This window comes from Manis javanica, chromosome 4 (genome assembly GCF_040802235.1).
Source record: "Manis javanica isolate MJ-LG chromosome 4, MJ_LKY, whole genome shotgun sequence".
Classification (NCBI taxonomy): domain Eukaryota; kingdom Metazoa; phylum Chordata; class Mammalia; order Pholidota; family Manidae; genus Manis; species Manis javanica.
Genome location: NC_133159.1, coordinates 144,198,265 through 144,221,603, shown reverse-complemented (window position 1 = coordinate 144,221,603; position 23,339 = coordinate 144,198,265). Strand labels below are relative to the sequence as shown.

The 23,339-nt window shown below is 36.5% G+C and overlaps 1 protein-coding gene across 2 annotated transcripts in view; it reads left to right on the top strand.

The window, feature by feature from the left end:
- Positions 1-23,339, top strand: part of TADA2A (transcriptional adaptor 2A) — a 44,360-nt gene that overhangs the window by 2,945 nt on the left and 18,076 nt on the right. Inside the window, exons 3-8 of one of the 2 annotated variants that reach the window (XM_017657977.3) lie at positions 4,699-4,805; positions 5,812-5,871; positions 13,746-13,837; positions 15,656-15,813; positions 17,116-17,204; positions 18,405-18,477. In XM_017657977.3, the coding sequence (XP_017513466.1) occupies positions 4,699-4,805; positions 5,812-5,871; positions 13,746-13,837; positions 15,656-15,813; positions 17,116-17,204; positions 18,405-18,477 (579 nt within the window). The remainder of the gene's footprint in view (positions 1-4,698; positions 4,806-5,811; positions 5,872-13,745; positions 13,838-15,655; positions 15,814-17,115; positions 17,205-18,404; positions 18,478-23,339) is intronic. The other variant, XM_073235282.1, reaches the window with a different exon arrangement.

Sequence of the window (23,339 nt, the reverse complement as noted above, 5' to 3'; positions counted from 1 at the left end):
CTACATTTGTTAGTAGCACTTAGCATTCTGTGACAATCAAAAGACCTCCTGTCTCCCTTATTTTCTTACTTATTTAAGTATAGACACTTGAATTCCTGTTTTTTCAATGGTTTACAATTCATTATCATACTTAATTATTGGGAGTCTCAGATTGCCCCAGTATGACCACTGCACTGTAAGCCCCTTCAAGCTGGCTTCTGCATCCTTCGGACATGCTCCCCCATTATTTTTTTGAGCATCTCCTTATTTTCTGCATGGCTACATGTTCCAGGTGCATCTTGTATCTCCCCTTCCTCATCCCTGGAATCAGCCATTTTTCTGAGGAGCCGGGTTCCTTTTAGAGGGAAATGACATTAAAGACTGAGATCTGGTCAGTGCTTATTGCTGTTAGAGTGTCTTTGCATCTTGGCCCTTTTGGCCCACAGAGCTAGGAACTACTTGAGTATATATGCTATATAACAGGCATATACTAATATATATATATGCATTCACATGTACATATGTATATGCATACATATACTTTTTTTAAATCATGAGTTCACATGGATAGCTCCAATTCATCTTTGTAGGCTTTTTTCTTATTCTTTCCCATTCCTTATTTGTATATCCTTTCCTTAGTGAGAACCCTAGCTCCCAATATGAGCATGTTCACTCATTTGCTCAGTCTTTTCATTCATCCAAACTTATTTCAGAATTGCTTTGCATATACTATCACATAAAACAGACCTACTTCAACAAGGTCAAGATTTGTTTGCAATTCCCATGTCACCCAAGATGGCAGGTATATCGTTAAAGGTTAATAAGTTACTTGGTTGATTCTTATTTTTCCTCTTAAGTGTGATTATAGTATTCTTTTGAAATACTGTGGGGTTAATTTGTTCATTTTACTTTCAATTTTACCTTACCATATGTACTTACATTTAAAAATTTGTAGAACATAAATATGCTTCCAAAAGTCAAAACTATAAAAAAAATGTATTTGGAGAATTGTCATTCCTTCCTATCTCTTCCACACCAGTCCATTCCCCCTCCCACAACCCTTTGTAGGTGTCCAACTTCATTGTTTTCTAGTTTATCCTTCCTTTGTTTCTTTCTGTAAAGATAATCAGACATATATGTTTTTAAATTTTTTCCCTTATTTCTTACAGGAAAGATAGCATACTCTGTAAGCCCCTTGCACTTTGTTTTTTTTCACTTAATATCCCCTGGAAATACTATATTGGTTTTTAAAGATTGTTCTCATACTTTTATTATAGTTGCATAGTACTCCATTGCATGATTATACTATAAGGAACATAAATAATGTTCTAATGCATTCCCACTAGGAATATATGAGAATGCCCGTTTACCCACAGCCTTATTAAGAAAGTATATTGTTTTTCATTTTTGTCAGTCTGATTGGTGAGAAATTTATCTCAATGTAGATTTTAGATTTCTCTTAATATGAGTGTGTTTAAGGGCCATTTTTACATCACTTTTTTTTTTTTTTCTAATTATTTCTTCATGTCTTTTGCAGTAGGATTTTTGGTCTTTTTTTTTTTCCATTCAATTTTTAAAAGTTCTTTTTATGTTAGGGATTTTAGCCCTTTATCTGGTATATGATTGCAAATAATTTTCTTCCAGTTTATTTGCCTTTTCACTTTGCTTATGGTGCGTTTTTTACCCAGAAAATTTTTCATTTGTTTTGTCTATGCAGTTTAATTTATTAACCTTTTATTGCCCCTGGATTTTGAATGATAGTCTAAGAAAAGCCTTTTGCCACTCCTAGGTTATATATACAAAAGTTCTGGAATACCTTTGTAAAGGATAAGTTGGCTATATGTATCAATAACCCTTTGTACACTCAATAGTGCTACTTCTGGAAAAATATATTTCCTGAGGAATAAAATGTGAAATACACATACAAGAAAATAATTGATCTCAGCATTCTTTATAACAGTAAAAAATTGAAAACAATGCAAATGCCTACCAATAGGGAACTGATTAGATCAGTTGTTCTCAATCCTGAGACCCAGTGATTTCTTTTTTATAATATTTTATAAGCCCTTTTTACTATTTCAAAATGAAATATATAGGTAACATATCTGATCCATGATTTCCAAAAAATAAAAATAATGCCCTAACAATAGTACAAAGGATGAGTAAGAAAACTAATTTATGAAGAAATACTGCAACTTATAATAAGATAATATGTATCTCAATATGTTTAGACATGATTATAACAGACACGTGACCTAAATAGTCAGATGCCTGCACCCATACGTTGAATCACTTTGCATCTTACAACTAAAAATGCACAATGATTCGTGTGTGTTGTGTTAGTGACTCAAATACCACAAGCTTGAATAACTCTTTGGTAAAGTTCTGAACAAAACAAGATACAATCTCTAGAAGTACATGCAGTTGCCTTCCTGAGAAATTCAATGTATATTAAAACTATCAAAAACACTTGGTTTTTGTATGGAATTAGGTTCTAGGCCATCTAATTTTGAACAGGTTTTTCAACAACCTGTGTATCTGGTGGGACATTTGAAAGTTGGGGAGGACAGAGGACGGCTGTTCATTGTGTAGGAACATCCTGAGCATTGCAAGATACAGAGCATCTCTGGTCCCAGCCTGCTAAATGTCAGTAGTGCGCCTTAGTCATTGTGGTAACAAAAAGACACTTCTTCAGATTTCCAAAATGCCTTCCTAGGGGGACAGTTGAAAACCATTAGGTTAGATAACTGATATAATGGAATGAATATTATTCATCCATTAAAAAGTTTGAGAAAAATCTTTGGGCAATGTCATAAAAGATGTTGAAATGTCAAATGAAAAAAAACAGGCTATAAAACATGATGGATAGTATTCCACTTTTGTTAGAATAAACATACACACGCATACATAGAAGAAAGGAAATCAAAATATTAGGATGACTTTATACTCTTATTGTTTGAAATTTTTTACACTATAAATTGGACTAATTTTAAAAAGAATTACTTCTTGACAAAGATTTAAAAGCTTTTTGGTCAGTTGCTTTTTTTTTCCTGAGGAAAGTTTGAGGAAGGAAAAACAACTTATATCATTAAAACGATGTGAGGAAGAAAGTAATTTGGTAAAAATTGGTGTCTAGCACCTAATATAAAATAATTTTTGTTCTTCCATGTCAATATTTAAAATGGGAGAATGGGGTAGATGGTCTTCCATATATTTATTTTGAAGCTATTGTCAGAAGGATTGCATATCTGTCCTCCAAAACTACATTTTCTTCCCAAATTATCATTTCCCTCCAGATCTTCATTTAGAAATGAATGAAAAGAACAAAATCACCACTCGAAGAAAGGAAAGGTGACTTGAAGAGGGTAACTTGGACTTGAGGAAGGAAAATGCTGTTAGACAATGTGAGAAATCCCACCCCAGGCTAAACAGATTAATTCCCTTCATCTGTCTACAAAGCCTGTGTTTTGTTAGACTCCTGCTGTTGATCACAGAGAACTCTGTTAGGTTGCCCTGACTCTAGAGAAGCAGTTTGGGGCAACCCAGGACACACGTATCTGCATTTTTATGACTTTAGAAAATTTGGACTGTACTCTTTGCCTTATATTTCAGAGACACACTGGAGGCAGGTCTGCCATGTTGTCTGCTTACCATGAGAGAAAGGAAAGGCATTTTTCTTGGTTTGAATCCCAACTCAGATATAAAATAGTATATCCCAAGATATAAAGGAGTTTTTTCCCCCCAACTTGCTGCTGTTATGAAAATTTTCAAACTTAAGAGAAAAGTTAAAAGAACAGCACAATGATTACTTATTGCCCTCTACCTAGGTTCAGCAATCATTAACATTTTGTTAGATTTGCTTTATCTATAAATATGTATATATTGTGTAGGTATGTGACATTTTTTCCCCTGGAAAAATAAATTGCAAGTATTACAAAACTGCAATTTAAAACTTGAGTTTGTAAAGTTTTCTGCAGAGGCCATAGCTGCTTAAATGTAGTTTTAAGTAGTCATGCACTGTAGGAAGGAGCGAAGCTACAAAATAAACAAAATGAACAAAATGAAAAGGAACATAATTTTGTTTTTCTTGTTTGGAATGAGCTCATCTTGTCTCCATGAACTTTTTTTTGTGTGTGTGAGATGGTGTTTTTATTTTTTTATTAAGATACTATTGATAAACACTCTTATGAAGGTTTCACATGAAAACAATGTGGTTACTACATTCACCCATATTATCTAGTCCCCCCCACACCCCATTGCAGTCACTGTCCATCAGTGTAGTAAGATGCCACAGAGTCACTATTTGCCTTCTCTGTGCTACACTGTCTTTCCCATGATCCCTCCCACACCATGTGTACTAATCATGATACCCCTCAATCCTCTTCTCCCTCCTTCCCCACCCGCCCACCCCCACCTCTCCCTTTGGTAACCACTAGTCCCTTCTTGGAGTCTGTGAGTCTGCTGCTGTTTTGTTCCTTTAGTTTTGCTTCGTTGTTATACTTCACAAATGAGGGAAATCATTTGGTATTTGTCTTTCTATGCGTGACTTATTTGACTGAGCATAATACCCTCTAGCTCCATCCATGTTGTTGCAAATGGTAGGATTTGTTTCTTTCTCCATGAACTTTTTAGCATAGCTGTGTAGTCATTAGCAGATTTTCACCTTCTTGCACTTAAGAAGTGTTTTTGACGCTAGTATGTTTTTCTTTTTTCTTCTAGATGACCCCTCCGATAAGCCACCTTGCCGAGGCTGCTCCTCCTACCTCATGGAGCCTTACATCAAGTGTGCTGAATGTGGGCCACCGCCTTTTTTCCTCTGCTTACAGGTAACTCAATAAGGAGAGGTTTTATGGATACAGTAAATTCAGAGGAACTGTTGTTCAGAAGGACCATAACTTATTAAGTCTGTTCCTTCTAGTTAGTCTTGCATTACACATTTTAGCAGTGACAAGTTGGGGAACAGAGCAGATGGATGAGATAGACTGTTGAATATTCTACATCTCTAGGACAACCTAATGCTTACCACTGTCTTTGCCTATAAAATTAAAAGTATTGTGACCATGGAAACAAAGTTCGAGGAGTTTTCCTTTTGATAGCTTCTAAGATACTTTGTTGTCTTAGTGATCTTTGACCAGGTGACAAACAAGGGAACAAACCATTTTGTGGATGCTGACAGCATTAATTCTAATTATAAGTGCTTTACTCTGTGTCAGGTACTGTTTTGAATACTTTACATGAATTAACTTAAATCATCACTATACTCCTATGGAGTATGATTAGTATCCGCATTTTACAGAGGAAACTTAAGGCAAAGAGGTTAAATAATATGCTCAAGGTCACACAGCAAATACTGTATTTTATTGGATACAATGATGCTACTTATTATAAAAAGCTTCCCAATTTCAGAAATGTTAAAATGTAAAGATGGCTGATGGGAATTGTAATATACTTTTTATTGTATGATGAATCCTCACTTCAGAGTTTTAAAATAAGAAAAAATATGTTGTCTTAGAATTGCTGAAGTACAGTAAGTATGCATATGTATATAGGATTCAAATTTAGGCAGTCTGATTCCAGGGTATATCTTCTTATCAAAGGGGAAGTGGTACTAGGAAAAAATCTTTACTGCAGATTATTGTTTTTTTTCTCTGTGAGGGCCACTGAAAAGATGTTATCATGAATATAACCATCCTGTTGTGGCTGCAGAGAAGATTAAATGAGTTCTTAGAAACTCATTATAGTAGTAGAGTACCCCAAAGCATCTTTTAAAATTATTTAACAAAGCATTTCAAAAAGCAGCTTTGTGTGACTTAGTTTTCCTTTCTTTTGCAGTGTTTCACTCGAGGATTTGAGTACAAGAAACATCAAAGTGATCATACTTATGAAATAATGGTAATGATGAAGTTGCAGGGAATTTCCATTCATTTTTCAAGTATTGTACTGGGAATTCATTTTTTTCAACTCCAAATACCTCTTTTCCTTCTCTTTTCTCTTCTTGTGAATTAAGTAATCATTACCCCGTAAGTGTTTTAGGGTTTTATGGATCTACTAAAGCATCTAAGTCCAAAAATTATTGTATATACTCAGATTTTTGTTAAAAATTTAGGAGGAATTTAAAGAAGTAGTTTTTGAGATAAGGATAATAGGTATGCTGCTTTTCAGGTTCATTGATAAACACAATAAATGTGTTGTCACTGTGTTTTGGCTTATGTAGTTCATGTGGGCAGTGATGAAGTTTTTATCTGGTACTACATCTCCCTGCCTTGGGGAAATTTGTTGTCCTCTGACGTAAGTTATAAAATGAATGAACTGAATGATATAATACATAAAGTCACTTTGGAGAGACAGACTGGCTTATAGGCTAGAATAAGACTTGGCTGTAATTTGGTTGATTATATTGCCACCTCTAAAGAAGAAATGTGAGACAGGTGTTGTAGTGTCTTTCCAAGCTCTAGCCAGGAGGAATGGACACTTTAATAAGCCAAAGTCAGTATCTGGTCTGCCTGACAGGTATTTATAGTTTTTTGTTAAGATATTTTTGTCAGTAATAGAACATAACTCCTAATTGACCAAGTAGTTTTCTTCATTTGGTCTCCCATATAGTTTTCTTTATAGGAAAGAATGCTGGTTGGGCTACTTGACAGTAATTTCACATTGTGGACTAATCTATTGACTCTTGGATTCATTTTTCTTGCTGCCATAACAATCACATAACAAAGATTAAGTGGCTTAAAACAATGCAAGTTTATCATCTCACAGATCTATAGGTCCAAAGATCATTAAGGTTCATCTGGTTTCTCTTGGTCCCATAGGCTGAAATGAAGGTGTTGGCTGCCTGGGCTTTTATCTAGGGGCCCTGAGGAAGAAGCTGCTTCCAGTCCACTTCCATTCTCATTCAGGTTGTTGACAGAATTCACTGCCCTTGAGTTGTAGGACTGATGCTGCTGTTTCCTATTGACTGTTGTCTAGGGCTTGCTCTCAGCCTCTAGAGCTCCTCACCCCCTTTCTCCATATTCAAAGCCAGCAATGACAAGGAGTCCTTGAGGGTTATTGATGAAATGCTTGGAGTTTTTCTCTTACCTCTCCTGTGCTGAATCTGACTTTTCTGTCTCCCTCTTCTACTTCTACTTCTGTTAATATGTTGTAACATTGGGCTCACCTGGATAATCAAAGCTAATCTCCCAGGTCAGCTGATTAGTGTCTTAATCCCATTGGCAGTGTCCCTTCACAACAATATGTACTTAGTATTTAATTGAATAGTCAGGGGACAAGAATCTTGTGGGGAAAGAGGGACAACTTTAGAATTCTGCCAACTGTATTTACTAGTGCCATAGTATATCTACTTCAGGCTTTTGAAAGTTTAAAAAAAGTTAATTTTAGCATCTCTGAGTCTGATTATCTGTGGGGTCCTGTTTAAGATGAGTTTCTGGACCTGTAATGCTGAGAGGTGGATCCTGGTCCATAATGAATGAATTAATCAAAGAAATGCTCCTCAGTAAGAGATCTTGCAGCCAACTGGCTTACCTTTCTCTAAACACCTTCAGTCTTCTAAATAGTTTCTCCATTAATTGTAAGACTTGGAATAAATTTTTTTAATATTAGACTTTGTTTTAAAGCAATCAGAGGTTCATAGCACACCTGAGTAGAAAGTACAAAGATTTCTCATATATCCTCGGCCCCTAAAATGTAGCCTCTCCCATTATCAGCATCCCCCACCAGAGTGGTACAGTTGTTACAGTTGATGAACCTATACTGACACACAATTATCATATTATCATCCAAAGTCCACGGTGTATCTTAGCATTCATTCTTGGTGTACTTACACAAACCTTGGTGTAGGTTTGTGTAAGTATATAATATCACCATTATAGTATACAGAGTAGTTTCATGGCCCTAAAAATCCTCAGTGCTCTGCCTGTGCATCCATCCCCACAACCTCTGGTAACCACTGATCTTTTTATGGTCTCCATAGTTTTGCCTTTTAGTTAGAATCATATAGTATCATTCAGATTGGCTTCTTTCAGTTAATAATATGCATTTAAGTTTCCTCCAAGCCTTTTCATGGCTTGATAACTCATTTCTTTTTAGTGCTGAATAATATTCCATTGTCTGGATTTACCAGTTTATCCATTCACATACTGAAAGACATCTTGGTTGTTTCTAAGTTTTGGCTGTTATGAATAAAGCTACTATAAACATCCATGTGCAGGTTTTTGTATGGATAGAAGTTTTCAACTCTTTTGGGTAAGAGGTAATGTGATTGGTGTATTACATGGTAAAAGAATGTTTAGTCTTGTAAGAAACTGCTGAACTGTTTTCCAAAGTGGCTGTACCATTTTGCATTCTCACCAACAATGAATGAGAGTTCCTGTTGCTTCACATCCTCGCCAGCATTTGATGTTGTCGGTGTTGTGGATTTTGGCCATTCTAATAACTATATACTGGTATCATTTTAATTGGTATTTGTCTGGTAACATGTGATGTGGAGCATCTTTTCATATGAATACATTATTTTCCCTTTTATTAATTGCAAAATGAAGGGTTGGCAGAGTGTGGTCAAAGCAGCTATCTGGCTTTGAGTTCATTTTGGCAAGGTTATCAGATCATCAGATCTGTTTTTTTCTTCCCAAATTCACACTAGAATGCCTAGAACCAGAATTAAAATTTATTCATTTGAATTGTGGAAATATTTCCTTAAATGGTAATTTAGGTTGGGTAGTTTGATGATTATCCACTGTAGGAAAGTTGACCATGAGCTCTCTTTAGCTGTTCTGGGCGCCATGCCTTCTGTATAATGCTGAAAGCACTAAATTTCACTCCAAGTCCACTTTATTCTGATGACATCATCCTTTTCTCACATTTTCAACACCCATACAAACACATTTCGAAACTCTGTCCTTTACTCTCAGGAGCTTTTGGAAGTTACTAATACTCCCTTTTTTCTGTCAGTCATATATTCCCAGATAAGGAAAAAGAATCAGTCTGTAGGAATGATGACCAAATTTTGGCTTTCTACACATAAAGCCTTGTGTTTTTACATATGAAGTCTCAGAAAACATTAAGTGGTTTTCAGTACTTTTGTCATCTCACAGTGCTATATTTTTAGAAGTTACTCATGCTGTGGTGGGTGGTGCATTAATCAAGATTTCTGAGTTCTATGTCTATTTTTGTCTTATAATTCTTAGAACCTTGAACAAGTCAAGGCACCTCTTTCTGCCACACCCTTTATACCAGTGATTCTTAAACTTCAGTGCCTAAGAACCACCTGGGAGCTTTTGAAATTGTAGATTCCTAGGTCCTGCTGTTAGAAATTTGGTTTAGTAGGACTGAGATTGGGTCCAGGAATTGAATGACACTGATTGAACTCTAAGAAAAACTGCCTTACTCCCATTTATTTTTTTGCTGTAGAAAGTCTTTCTCGTTTATCTCACAGTAAAGTTTGTGAGGGCTAACAAATACTCTAAAATACCCAGTTTTAGAAATAACATGGGCTCTTCAGTGATGAGGTATTATATTTACATGAATTTATCGTACTTGCCAGATTGAAAGATTATAATAAATTTAATATAGACATAGACTCTGAAATTTCTAGTTTGGTTCTCTAAGACCTTTTGTGCTAGGCATATTCATAGTACTTGCTCAGATAAAAATGTTTTGCTTATAGTGTAATTTCACAAATCAGAAATTTTTTTTTGTTTTTAACAAAAGTTAAAACAATTTCTAAATGTCTTTCCAATCTGAAAACTGTCCGTTTTTTTTAACTTACTATAGAAAATATCAAGCATACATTAAGAGAGAATGGTGTGTCAGTTAACTTTTGCTACCTAACTGTTACCTCAAAACTGGCTTAAAATAACAACCATTTATTTCCCAGTTTTGTGGATCAGGAATTCAGATGGGGCATGGTGAGGGTAGCTTTCTGTTCCATGTGATGTGCTGTGGCTAGAATCTCAGGGTAGTTTGAATTAGTGAAGCATTAGCCGAAACGTCGTAACAGCCTCAGGCGTTGGCTCTCCAGGTATCCTTAGGGTCTCTCCCTCTCTGTGTGGCTTCTCCACATGGCCTTTTCTGCAAGGAGTCTAGATTTCTCCCATGGTGGTTCAGGGATCCCAAGAGTGCAGAAGTGGAAGCTGCCAAGCCTTCTAAAGTAAGTCACAGGTCCAGCCGATAAATGGGAAGGGACCACACAAGGATGTGAGTTCTAGGAGATAATCATGGAGGACTACCAAACATAACAAATTTTCTGTCACTGACATTTAAAATTACCAAATCATGGCCTATCTTGTATCTCCTAAAGCCCCACCTCTCCAGATTATTTTGAAGCAAATCCCCCAGATATTGTATCATTTCATTTATAAGTGTTTTATCCGATCTCCCTAAAGCATTAAAGTATTCAAGTCATGTTTCACATTTCTCCAGTCATCTCATAAAAGCCTTTAAAAAATATCTTCCCTTGTTCACCCCTGAAACAATCACTGTTCTGATATTATTATCATAGATCAATTTTGTATATTCCACAACTACTATGAAAATGGATTCATACAGTATGTACTTTTGTTTCTGATTTCTTTCACTCAGCATGTTTTTCACCTTGATTCATGTTGTGTAGTACTTCATTCTTTTTTTTTTTATTAAAAGTATCACTGATACACAATGTTATGATGGTTTCAAATACAGAACAGTGATGGTTTTAAATAGACAACACAGTGGTTCAACCACCCATATCAAGCACCCCCTCCAGTGCCATCACTGCCCATCAATGTAGTAAGATGTTACAGAATTATTAACCATTCTGTACTGTACTACTGTCCTGTGAACAACCTATATTGTAATTATGAATTATTGTGCCCCTTAATCTCCTTTTCCCTCCCCACTCACCCTCCTAACCCCTTCCCTTTGGTAACCACTAGTCCATTCTTGGTGTCTGTGAGTCTGCTGCTGTTTTGTTCCTTCTGTTTTGCTTTGTTTGGTTTTTTTTGACAGTGTTTTGTTGTTGTTGTATCATTAATGTACAGTTACATGAGCAACATTATGGTCACTAAACTCCCCCCATTATCAGGTCCCCACCACATACCCCATTACCGTCACTGTCCATCAGCGTAGTAAGATGCTATAGAATCACTACTTGTCTTCTCTGTGTTGTACAGCCCTCCCCGTGCCCCCCCCCACTATATTACATGTGCTAATCTTAATGCCCCCTTTCCCCTCTTATCCCTCCCTTCCCACCCATCCTCCCCAGTCCCTTCCCTTTGGTAACTGTTAGTCCATTCTTGGGTTCTGTGAGTCTGCTGCTGTTTTGTTCCTTCAGTTTTTTCTTTGTTCTTATACTTCATAGATGAGTGAAATCATTTGGTACTTGTCTTTCTCCACCTGGCTTATTTCACTGAGCATAATACCCTCTAGATTAATCCATGTTGTTTCAAGTGATAGGATTTGTTTTCTTTTTATGGCTGAATAATATTCCATTGTGTATATGTACCGCATCTTCTTTATCCATTCATCTATTGATGGACACTTAGGTTGCTTCCATATCTTGGCTATTGTAAATAGTGCTGCAGTAAACATAGGGGTGCATATGTCTTTTTGAATCAGGGATCTTACTTTCTTTGGGTAATTCCTAAATTGACTGGGTCAAATGGTATTTCTATTTTTAGTTTTTTGAGGAACTTCCATGTTGCTTTCCACAATGGTTGCACCAATTTACATTCCCACCAACAGTGTAGGAGGGTAGTAGTTCATTCTTTTTTGTTACTGAGTAGTGGTCCATGATATGAATATAACAGTTTGTTTATCAATTCTCCTGTTGATGGACATCTGGGCTTTGCCTAGTTCTTGGCTATTACAAATAAAACTGTAATGAACATACTTGTATAAGGCTTTCTGTGGACATACATTTTCATTTTCTTGGAAAAATATTTAGGATTGAAATTGCTGAGTCATAGAATAAGTGATTACATGTATTTAACTTTTAAGAAACTCAAAGTTTCTACAGTGCGTATATTATTTTACACCTCTGCTAGCAGTGTATTACATACTTTTCAACTTTGGATATTGTCAGTTTTTTCATTTTAGTTATTTTAGTGGACATCATGAGTGTACAGTGATATCATAAAATTCATTTTTACCTTTTGTTCTATTTGGAATACAAATACAGTCCATGCATTGCAGTTGGTTGCCTCTTATGTATTTTCTGTTTTGTAGATTCTCCCTCTTCCTATCCCCCTTCCCTCACTTTCTCTCTTATTTCATGTAATTTATTTGGCTTCTTAAAAACCTAGGTGGTTTGTCTTAGAGATGTTCATACAGTCTGGGTTTTGCTGATTAACACGTTCTTCTGTCTTGTGTTTCCTATGAATTGGTAGTTACATATAGTGGCTACATCAGATTCATTTATGATCATTGTATAGATCTATTCATTGGGGATAGCAAAATATTTATCGTTTAATTTAATAACTCTTAATTTATGAGTTAAAATAATTCTATAAAAAGAAACTTCATTATGTGGCCACCTTGAGGTGAAATTTGTACAGGAAAGGCAGGATAAATACATGATTATTTCACTTTATTTGTTAGTTTTGAAACTATGAGTTGGTTCAGCATCCTCTAGATATTTTGCATGTTTGATCTGATTCAGTCCTTTTTATTATTTTCCTTATTAATGCTCAGAATGTTCCATTTTCTGTTTGTGGGAGCCTCCACAACTTGGCCTCTGAATCCTTTTGACATGACCCATATAGTATTCCAATATGACAGAACGTTCCAGTCTTGTCTTTTATATTTGCTAACTCAAACCTAGAATCAGATTTTTCTTCAAAGATCCCTGATATCTTTAGCGGTAAATAGGAATTGCATACTGGACACTAGAGTGTCCATTGCTATTGGGTTGGTCTCTGTTTCTAGACCTTTTCTTGAAAAGTGTTAGGAACTATTCTTTTTAAGACACGTACATCCTGAGTTCATGCCAAAACTTTCAGTTCAAAGCCTGCAATTCAAGCCTGCAAGGTTTTTACATAACTTCATAGACCTACATCTATTATGTTTTATTTCCCAAGCCAGAAATCCCACTACCCAGTGATTCCAACAGTTACATTTTCCCGTAATACATCCACATACAATAATCTCAGGATAACTGTAACAACAGTACTGAAAACATTTTCAGATTTTTTGGGTTTTTTTTGGTAGTTCCTCTTAAGGTATATTCTACCAAAGATACATAATCAAATTACTGTGTTCTAAAGTCACTTAGGATAGTTTCTTTCTGTGTGGTTATGCCTTACAGTTAATTCATAGGTTTATTTGTTACATTTTGCTTTTGATTCTTACATTTTAAATTTTAACAATTAATGTATATTATTTATATTTTCAGTCAGATACACAGAACAGGAAATCTTCAGAGAGGCATAACTTCTTTCCCTGTCCTTTCCATCCCATTTTCTCTCTCCTTCCCCTATAGTTAACCATTTTTTTTAAATGTGGGATTTAAAAACTATAAATATACACATTTGTATTCCCCTTTTTCTTAGCTAAATGGGAACATAGTGCAATATTTACATGTAATGAGTTACATGGCATTTATGGGTGAAAATATTTATTGAACTTCATTGCAGCTAATGGTAGAAATGGGGGAGTGGTGAACAACTAGTAAGAATGTACTTTAGGTACCTCTCAATATCATAAGAATGACATCATTTGAAATTAGTATTACTTTGTGGGTTTCTGGGTTCCATTTCTATATCTGTTCTTAGGCAAAACATTTTCCTCCTTAGACCTCAGATTTTCCTGTTCTTGACCCCAGCTGGACTGCTCAAGAAGAAATGGCCCTTTTAGAAGCTGTGATGGATTGTGGCTTTGGAAATTGGTAAGAGCTTGGTCTGAGGCGTTGTCTTGCCCTAGTGGGCTCAGAAAAGGTGCTGTTGGAAGGTAAAGGGAGGAGCCTCAGAAGAGGGCTTTGGGGGCCATATGTTGCTTTTCTATTGACCTGTGACTTAGAGACAAGTCGACTTCCCCTCTGCACATTATTTTCCAAGGCTAAAACGCCTCACATGGATTTATGATGTTTAGTGACCCAACACTGGCCATCACTTTGGATGTCTCAGCTGGGGAAGGTTGGTTATTCCTTTCTGAATAGTGGGAAAGTTTAGATTGCTTGTTAGTATCCCTTTCTGATTTTTTGAATTTTTCTTGGCTATAGATGCTATCATAATTTAAGTGAGTCAGGCTTTAGGTAAATAGCCATAGCTTACCTGAGACTCAAGTTTAACAGGCTTATTATTTGCATTCCCTGTTTTTAGCTTGTAGGTACCTGCCTTAGTCCAGTTTGGCAGAATTGAACTGCACTCTTTGCTGTCGTTTCTAGGAGACAACACCACTCACTAATAACACCACCACTTTTATTTTTACCTTTTGGAAGTACTTTCACACTGATGATTTCATTTTGTAAACTAGATAGCAGAGGCACTATTAAATATGTTTTGTTTACAAAGAATCTGAAGCTTAGGGAGTTAAAATGATTTCTTATCACACAGCTTATTAGTGTATGGACTCTTTTCCTACCTGTCTTGACTACCAAATAAATATCATCTGTCCTGATGTTAGTAGAATATATTACATTGCCTCCTTTATGTCCAGGGCCCTGAAGAAGGAGACTTGAGTTTAGTTACCGTTTGGTTTGTATTCATTCAGCATTTATCAGACATCATAAAATACTGTCTACCATGGGGAATACCAAAGAAGATAAAAGTTCTTCATTTTTTGCTGAAATGGCCTAGCCTCCCTGTCCCCCTTCCCTCTTAGTAAAGACTACAAAAAGGACTATTGTTAATCCACTATGGATGAAGCACTAAGCGTGGTGGAGGGTGCTAGACCTAAGAATCGTGAGATGTATCCTGCCTTCAGGAAGCTTATGGTCACGTAGAGGAATCAATATATATATGGGTAATTGAAGTACATGAAGCAGAGCGTAGTAATGTGTTGGGAGAAGGACCAGTGAAGTGCTGAGAAAGAGAGGCTGCAAGGGTATTTTGAGGGACTTCATCTCCCCGTCTCCATCATCCATGCCAGGAGTCAGGGGTCTTACGTACAAAGTCTGGCTTTGTCACTTAAGTACTTTATGTTTTTGAGCAAGTTTCTTAATCTCATTGGGTCTCATTTTTTCATCTGTGAAATTGAGTTAGTAAATATACCACACAGTTAAAACTAGGATTAACTTATGTTGTGAATGTTTCTAGCCTACCATGGGAGCTGTTGTAAAGAAATATTTGTTCATTTAAAGTGTTTTGTAAACTATAAAACATTATGCAAATACAAAACTATACTTACGTATATTTTGAATGTTCTGAAGTGGCTTATCATTACTTAGAGCAATTATTTCCCTGGGGCCTAGGTCACAGCGAAATTAACAAATACTCTAGTGACGTTCCTTTCTTTTGGTGGGAAGCAAAGAGCTTTTTAGATATTGTTTCTATATCTTAGAATAGCAGAATTTGGAACATCAGATTACACCATACTAGGCTTACAATCGTCTCATTGTTCTTATATCATCTCCATATCAGTTTAGTGGTATCAAATTCCAGACAGTATATGGATGAGATTTAACATACGTAAAGAAAAAACCATGCTTTGACCATTATGTGTAAATGAAAGGGTTACCTTTTCTCTTTGTCTCACACTCCTGTAGGCAAGATGTAGCCAACCAGATGTGTACCAAGACCAAGGAAGAGTGTGAGAAGCACTATATGAAACATTTCATCAATAACCCTCTGTTTGCATCTACCCTGCTGAACCTGAAGCAAGCAGAGGAGGCAAAAACAGCTGACACAGCCATTCCATTTCACTGTAAGTGCCTCCCTGTGTTGGTAAGGTCTTAACTCATCCTTAGGCCATGTTGCAGTGGTAGATAAATAGGGGTGTGACGATTTGGGCAGCTGAAGAGTTTGTGGGAGGGAGGAAGAGTTGGCCTGGCAGATACTAGGAGGGCCATAATGGGACAAGGAAGGGAATGTATCCCATGGGTCAGAGCTCTATACTGGGTGTCAGGGTACCTGGATGCAGCATGTGGTTCCACTCACTCTAAGGCTCTTGAACCTATCAGTTAACTTTAATGCTTGCTTCTGTGAGATGAAATGTCCAAAATGAGCCAACCTCCCCATGCTATTGTGAGGACAAGCCTTTTTACAGTTCCTTTGGAGAGCTTATGATTATAGATACTAGTTATTTAAGAGAGTCCAATATTTGACTCATTATTAATTATCCAAGTATTAAGTCCAGGAAGCAATTTGTTCTTTTTATTTGGTTGTGGCAGTAATAGTGAACTTTTTTTTTTAATTTCACATGGCTGAGGGACTCGTGGGTCTTCTAACAAAGCATAACCAAAATCATGATGAATTATAAATGGACCTCTTTCCTGAATGACTCCCAGAGCACAAGTAATGGGATGTGGATGTTTTCCTTTCCCCCTTCTGTTTCCTCATGCTCTCTAGAAGGGGTTTCATACTGATCAATGCAAAGCCTGATGATACCACCTGCCGGGATAACACTTTGGTGTTAGTGCTTTGTCCTTACATTCATTAGGGTGTTTGTTCCACGTAGCAACCCAGTGAGAAAGGCAAAGCAAATATTTTTGTTTTAACATGTGAAGAAACTGAGATTCAGAAAGATTGAATAATTTGTGCAAGGTCATGGGACTGCTGGGTATTTGAACTAGGACTCAATTCCAGCTAACTTCCAAATCGACTGGGTTTTTTGTTCGTTTGTTGCCTCTCTGTTGGATGAGATTTGTAAAGTGAGATAGGCCCTAAGGGGTAAGAAAGCTGAAGCAGACAGGGGAAATACTTAAGCTCAGTAATACTGAGGGAAAGATCCTTGGTTTTCTCTCATGTTAGGAAAGCAAAAATCAGGGAATTTCCCCATATTTACTTAGAAGATTTGCTAAGTTGTTTCCTTTTCAGGAAATCAGTCTGTTTCCATAATACTTTATCTTTTTCACTTTTCCCTTCATAAAAGTCTTTAGAATTTTATTCATTCTCTCACATACTGTCCTCCAAACACAACTATTTCAGAGGGTAAATACAGACTATTTCTGTGTCACTTTTTTCATGCCAATATTAAGTAACTAAGAAATCCTGTAAATTCTTCCAGCTACAGATGACCCTCCCCGGCCTACCTTTGACTCCTTGCTTTCTCGGGACATGGCAGGATACATGCCAGCTCGAGCAGATTTCATTGAGGTAGGAGAATCTTGTTTTTTTTCAGAGGCTTATATATCTTTTACCCATACCACTAAGAAGAGATTTTTCAAAACATTGTAATGTAGAGCTTTAAGCAGATACATTTTCTTTTGAGTGCCTTTTCTCATTTGTAAATATTACACATGTAGATGTGTTCTTCAGACCAAGAACCTTCTCCTGAAGTTACGTTGGTGTTGGCTCCTACTTCCTTAGTAGATGTGAGGTTTCTGTAGTCTGGATCTCATTCCACACCTAGCGGGGTTTCAGGATTGTACTATATCAGCAGTAGGTAAACTTTTTCCATTAAGAGCCAGATAGCAAATGTTTTAGGTTCTATAGACCATAAAGTCTCACTGCAACTAAACTTTGCTATTATCATGCCCAATACATGATAGATAATACATAAACAGGTGAGCAGGCTTGTGCTGCAGCAAAACTTTATTTGCAAAAATAGGCAGTGGGCTGACTTTGGTCCATAGGCTGTATTTTTCTGACCCCTGTTCTGTATTCACAAGTATATAAAGAATGATGAATGTGTATAAAAACGACATGTTCCTTGTTCAGAGATGGAGTTAGAAGCCATGTGAATGTAGTTGCAAGTCTCTTGATTTATCACCTGATCCACAATTAAAATATGCCTGGAGATAGGTTGAAAGTTTAAGCAAACTACAAACAATTCTGCTAGCAACACCCAGGTCAGCATTTTGTTCGTGGTAGCTGGTATGTAGAGCTCTCCCACAGATACTACCCCTACAAATGGTACTCATGGTACTCATTGCATAGAATATGAACAAATCTATACGTTGAATTGTACAAACAATATTATTGAATAAATACAGCCCTCAGAAGGTAGTAAAAAGGTAGAAGATTTAATGCAGACAATTTTCTTACCTAAATAGTTGAAGGCCTAGTCAGAGTAAGATTTTCTTAGGTTAGAGTTTATGAATAGACTATTTTTAAATTTTAGAACAAAAGATATGGCTATTTTCCTGGACTCATAACTTTTCTTGTTTTTTGTTGTCACTACTGCCTGCAAGCTTTCAGACTTTTCCCATGAATTGGTATTACTTGTGGTAGTATCCTGGCCTTGTACTTCAGTACTTTCTGACAAGTGTTTGTGTATTTTCTGTTTGCTTCTAAAGCAAAGGCATTAACTCAAAACTGATGGATTTGGGATGGGAATTTTTTTTCTCCAAACAGGAGTTTGACAATTATGCAGAATGGGACTTGAGAGACATCGATTTTGTTGAAGATGACTCTGACATTTTACATGGTAACATTTTATTTCAGCAAATGTTTTTATTGATTGCAAACTATGTGATGACACTATGCTGGGTGCTAGGACTATAAGGATGAATAAAACACGTCCTCTGCCCTTTGGGGACTCAATATATAGTAGTTAAGTTGCTGAATTTACCATTGTTGTGTTTCGACCACAATGAGAAGGATCATTTGTGATTATGGTGAGAATGTTGATCATATAATAGTAGTTGGGAATATTCTATTCCTTGGACAGCGTAATCTTTCTTTGGACTGGGTTAAGCTACACTGAGGTAGCTGGTTAAATGGCCCTCACTGTCTCCTTAGAAGGAAGGAAATCAAAGTGAAAACCTTGGGACTTCAAAAGCAACTGCTGATTCTAGATGTTCACTATAATTTGTTACCCCAGATTTCCCATAGCAGGGGAAAAGAATGGAAGTTATTCAAGGGTTTTTATACCAAGGTTGTGAATTTCTTGTTTCTCAGAACTGTTGATTTTTTTAGCATTTCTGAATTCTGATTTAAGATTAGTCCTCTAAGGATTTATATCAACTCTTTAGTTATAATGTAAGTGGCTAATGCAAACAGGGCTCTTAAAAGTGGATGGTTAGACTTCCCTTAAATCTGTTTTTTTCCCTCTTTCCATTTTCAGTGAACTCTATGTTTAAAATAACTGCCAATCTTCTTTCCTTTCAATCCAGAATTGAATATGATGGAGTGGATGGATAGTGCTCCCTTAGGTTCTGTATTCCCCAAACAGCATCTTCATTGTTTCTCTTAAATCTGTGTAGCAGGCAGGCAAGGCAAGTAGAATCCTTGTTGAATTATAAATCAGGTTTTCATGTTATATTAACTGATACTCTGTTACTAGAAGGGGAATTTGATTCTTCTCTCCACAGAAGAGCTGTCTAGCTATTTATTTTTATATCACATATAGGACGAAGAAAGAGTTCTCATAAAAATTTTACCTTCAGAATTTTTTCTCTACATATTTCTTAAGCCCTGTTCTTTGCAAAATTTCATTCCTCTTTTCTCCCACACAACTTTAAGGAAAGTCAGAATGACGCAGATTGAGCTAAAAGAGGAAAGCTTTAAGGCAGACTACTTTAACATTCACCAAATCCATTGTATTTGTTCAGTCTTCCATGTCAATCTCTTCTTTTCAGCCCCAGTAACTGTTACTGTTTTTTCTCACCTTTCAAGTTGTTCCTTTGAAGGTAGCATGCAGGTTGCCATTCAGTATTTCTCCTCATACATACTAGCTGTAATTAAAGTAGTATTCTTTCATGGCTTGTATCTTTCTTACCCAGAATGCAAAAAAAAAGCAGCTTCATAAATATCCTTTTAGGTACTATTCAAAAGTTCTCACTTAGTAAAGTCAGAATCTCTAATGTCAGCAATGGTTTAACTGTGTAAGGGACAAGCTGAATCACTTCTCTAGGCCCTAAGCCAAGGTCTTCATTCTTAAGTCTCAGCATTATTAAGAAAACTATAGTAATGATTGACATTTAATTTCATTCACTCTTCATTCTTTTAGAAGCAGGATTTTCAATTTCTTCTTGTACACTTGTGGTCCTTTTTGTAATTAAGTTGGGGCAAAGGGAAAAAACAGGGAGAAGCAATTGATCAGCAATTTTTATCTGAGTTAGTATTTCAAACCTGTAACATACTTTAATTAATTACTTACGCTTTTCCAAAATTTCTGCAACCTTGTAAGTCCCTTGATTCTAGTTCATTTGAACTAGAACTGAAGCATATGTTATTCGTTGTTACATTTAAGTAGCTTTAACAGAATGTAAATAATTCCTGCCTCTTCTTTCCCTCCCTGTCTAGTACAGAAGTATAAATATGTTTAGATGGGTTGCTTTTTAAAAGGTGACAACATTTTAAAGAGGTTTGGCAATACTGGAGAACATTGACATTTGTTATCTTCTGTGTCCAAACCACATTCCTGAGAAATAGGAATAGATATTTTCCCATTTTACATTCAGGGAGATGTACAAAGGAGTTAAGTGACATTCCTCAAGTTTCCTTGTTGCTGGCCTTAACCATTGGTCACATAGTCTTGCTTCTGAGTCACTGTGTGATCTTGGGCAAGTCCTGAGAATCTTGCTGTTTCTTTGTGTTCTGTTCCACAAAGAAGGGTTAGTCAGAGAGGGTGAATGTCTGCAATGAAAATGATACCTAATTTAGATGGGTATTATTACCATTCCATTATACCATTATTCTCTTAATATTACTGAGCATTAATAATATTCCTTGTATGTTCTCTCACTTTTAACTACTAGAAGGGAGCAAACTGACTGGGTTTTATATTCCATTCTAGGACATCTAGAAGACTGGCTGATGCCAGCAAGCCCTTTTCCTCACTCAAAGATTTTGCTTTGATTTATAGAATTTGTCTCATAAAGTGGTTTGAATGATCCATTACAGATGCCTGGGACACAATGGAGGGATAATTAATTGTATTCTAACCATACCAGAAAGCTTTTTGGAATGGGCCCAGAAAGGATACTGCAAGCAGAGCTGTGTCTGAGGAAGAAAATAAGAAAGTTTTGGGATTCCTAAATGACATCTCCATATGTTTTATAGAAATAAGCAGAAATTTTTGTCATTAAGTTGGGGCAAAGGGAAAAAACAGGAAGAAGCAATTGATCAGCAATTTTTATCTGAGTTAGTACTTCAACTCAGAAAAAGAGATGCAGAAGACTCATAACTTGGCACTGTCCTGGTTCATGGTGTATGGTGAGATATCAGTGTAGATACATAGTGAAGTTCCCTTTTCCTGAGGGACGTCACTCCGCATTTGTTGTCATTTTGGAAAATCTCTTCCAAATGTGTGGACTTCTCTTTTCCAGAGTTTCACAGGTTCTAAAACCTTGGTTGCAGCATCTTTTAATCATTGCTGTCCCATAGCCCAGGCAAGCAAGAAGCATCATGAGCGTCTTCCTATGTGTTGGGTCTTTGCTTTCGACTAGCACGTTAGGGCAGTTTATTCTCCCTCTATTTGGAAAGATAATTTCAGCAAAATGTTTTGGCCAGGCATGGATATTCCCCTACCTTTTCTTGTTTTGTGTTTTGATTTTTTTGTTTAGTCCATATTGTCAGCCTTTAGATCCTTTAATAGTAGAGCAGCCTGGTCACTGTGCACATTTACTTCCCTATTGGTAATACCCATCCCTTCATAGTGATTTGGCTATTTTATGCTCAGGTCAGTTTAGATAAATGCTACTTTATTAGTAATAATAACTAATACATACAGTACTTACCAGTTGTCGGGTACTATTCTAAGCCCTTCACATATGTCAACTTATTTGATCCTCACAAAACTGTTATGCATTGGGCATTATTATTATTACCCCCATTTTATAGGTGAGGAAATTGAGGAATGGATGCATCAGGTAACTTACCGAAGGTCATGTAGCCTGTGAGTGGCAGAGTCATCTCCAGAGGCTGTGCTCTTAATATTGCTGTACTTACTATCTTAACAACCTTTAATTTTTGGGTTTTTTTTTTTTTTTGTATGTATGACAGACTTCATGTTTGTTATCTTCTATAGCCAAACCCCATTCCTGAGAAATTTTTATATTCAAGGAAGTGTACAAAGGTGTTAAGTAACATCCTAAAGCTTCCTAGTTGCTGGCTTTAGTCATTAGGTTACATGCTCTTCCCTTTACAGCTCTAACATGTACATCTTGTTCAGAAGCTTGGGGGGGAAATTACTCTTAAAAAGCTTTGCTTCTGGGAAATACCTGAGTCACAGGTTTGTGCTTGTGTGGTTGCAGTTGGGATTCTGATTGGTTTCCCTGCAGTTCAGGCCTCTGAGTTGGCTTTCTTGTCAAGCAAGCAATAAGTGCCTTCTGTCAGGAAAACAGGGACATGTTGCCAGCTATTTTGAACAATGTTAGAAATACATTGCAGTGGGAAGGAGCTGCCTCTTACTTTTCTGCCCACTTTGTGAAATATTTTAAGGCCAGCTGTTTGGAAACTTTGTTATCAGTCCCCAGTGTAATCACAGGGAGACTGTTCTTCCTCCAAAGCTGAGATTTCAGTGGCCTTGCATCAGTGTATAGGTTATAGGTGGTTTTGTTTACTTCTAATGATCTCTGGTTCTTTGTCTGCTTCACTGGAACTTCCAGTCACTTCAAGTAGAATGTGAGTTGATGATGCTCATTCTTGGAGAATCTGCCTTCTTATTTCTGTCCTGCCTGCTGTGCTGTGGTCATTCATGGATTATTCATTCAGATTTAAAAATTTTAAATCAGTCCCTGCTCTTTGAGTGTCCTTTATGAAGAACGGAGATAGCTTCAAATACAAATTTTTCTCGAGGAGAATTCCAGTTCTCCTCCCATTTGTTTCTGTGTCTTCCTTTCCTTTCTTTGGTTCTCCAGAGCCAGTTGTACAAGTACAAAAACTACTAACATGATCAAGTGGTAGGTCCAATTCGCTGCAGTATTTATTTATAGATTTTTTTTTAAACACAGTCACTTCATTTTTTTTCTATTTTAATTAAGTCATTCCCACACAAATCTCAGAAACAACATGGCAAGTTAGTGTCTTGGAAAAATTACAAAAATACATTGTCAAAATTAGCAGTAATTTCCATTGGATCTTTTCTTTCCTATTGTACTCCTCTTGTTATTGGGTAGATAAATGAGATAAGGCACATAAAGAGCCCAGAATGTGATAAATTCTAAGTATATTTTAGCCATGTACTTAGCTTTTATTTGCTTGTCATTCTGCCTTGAGCTCTTCTCTTCCTAATTCTGTTTCTCACAAGAAATAATTAGAGTCCACTATAATATTTGTGTTTGATTATACTGCATGTCAGAGATACTCCTCCCTATTCCTGCCTGCCTCTCTCACCACACCAGC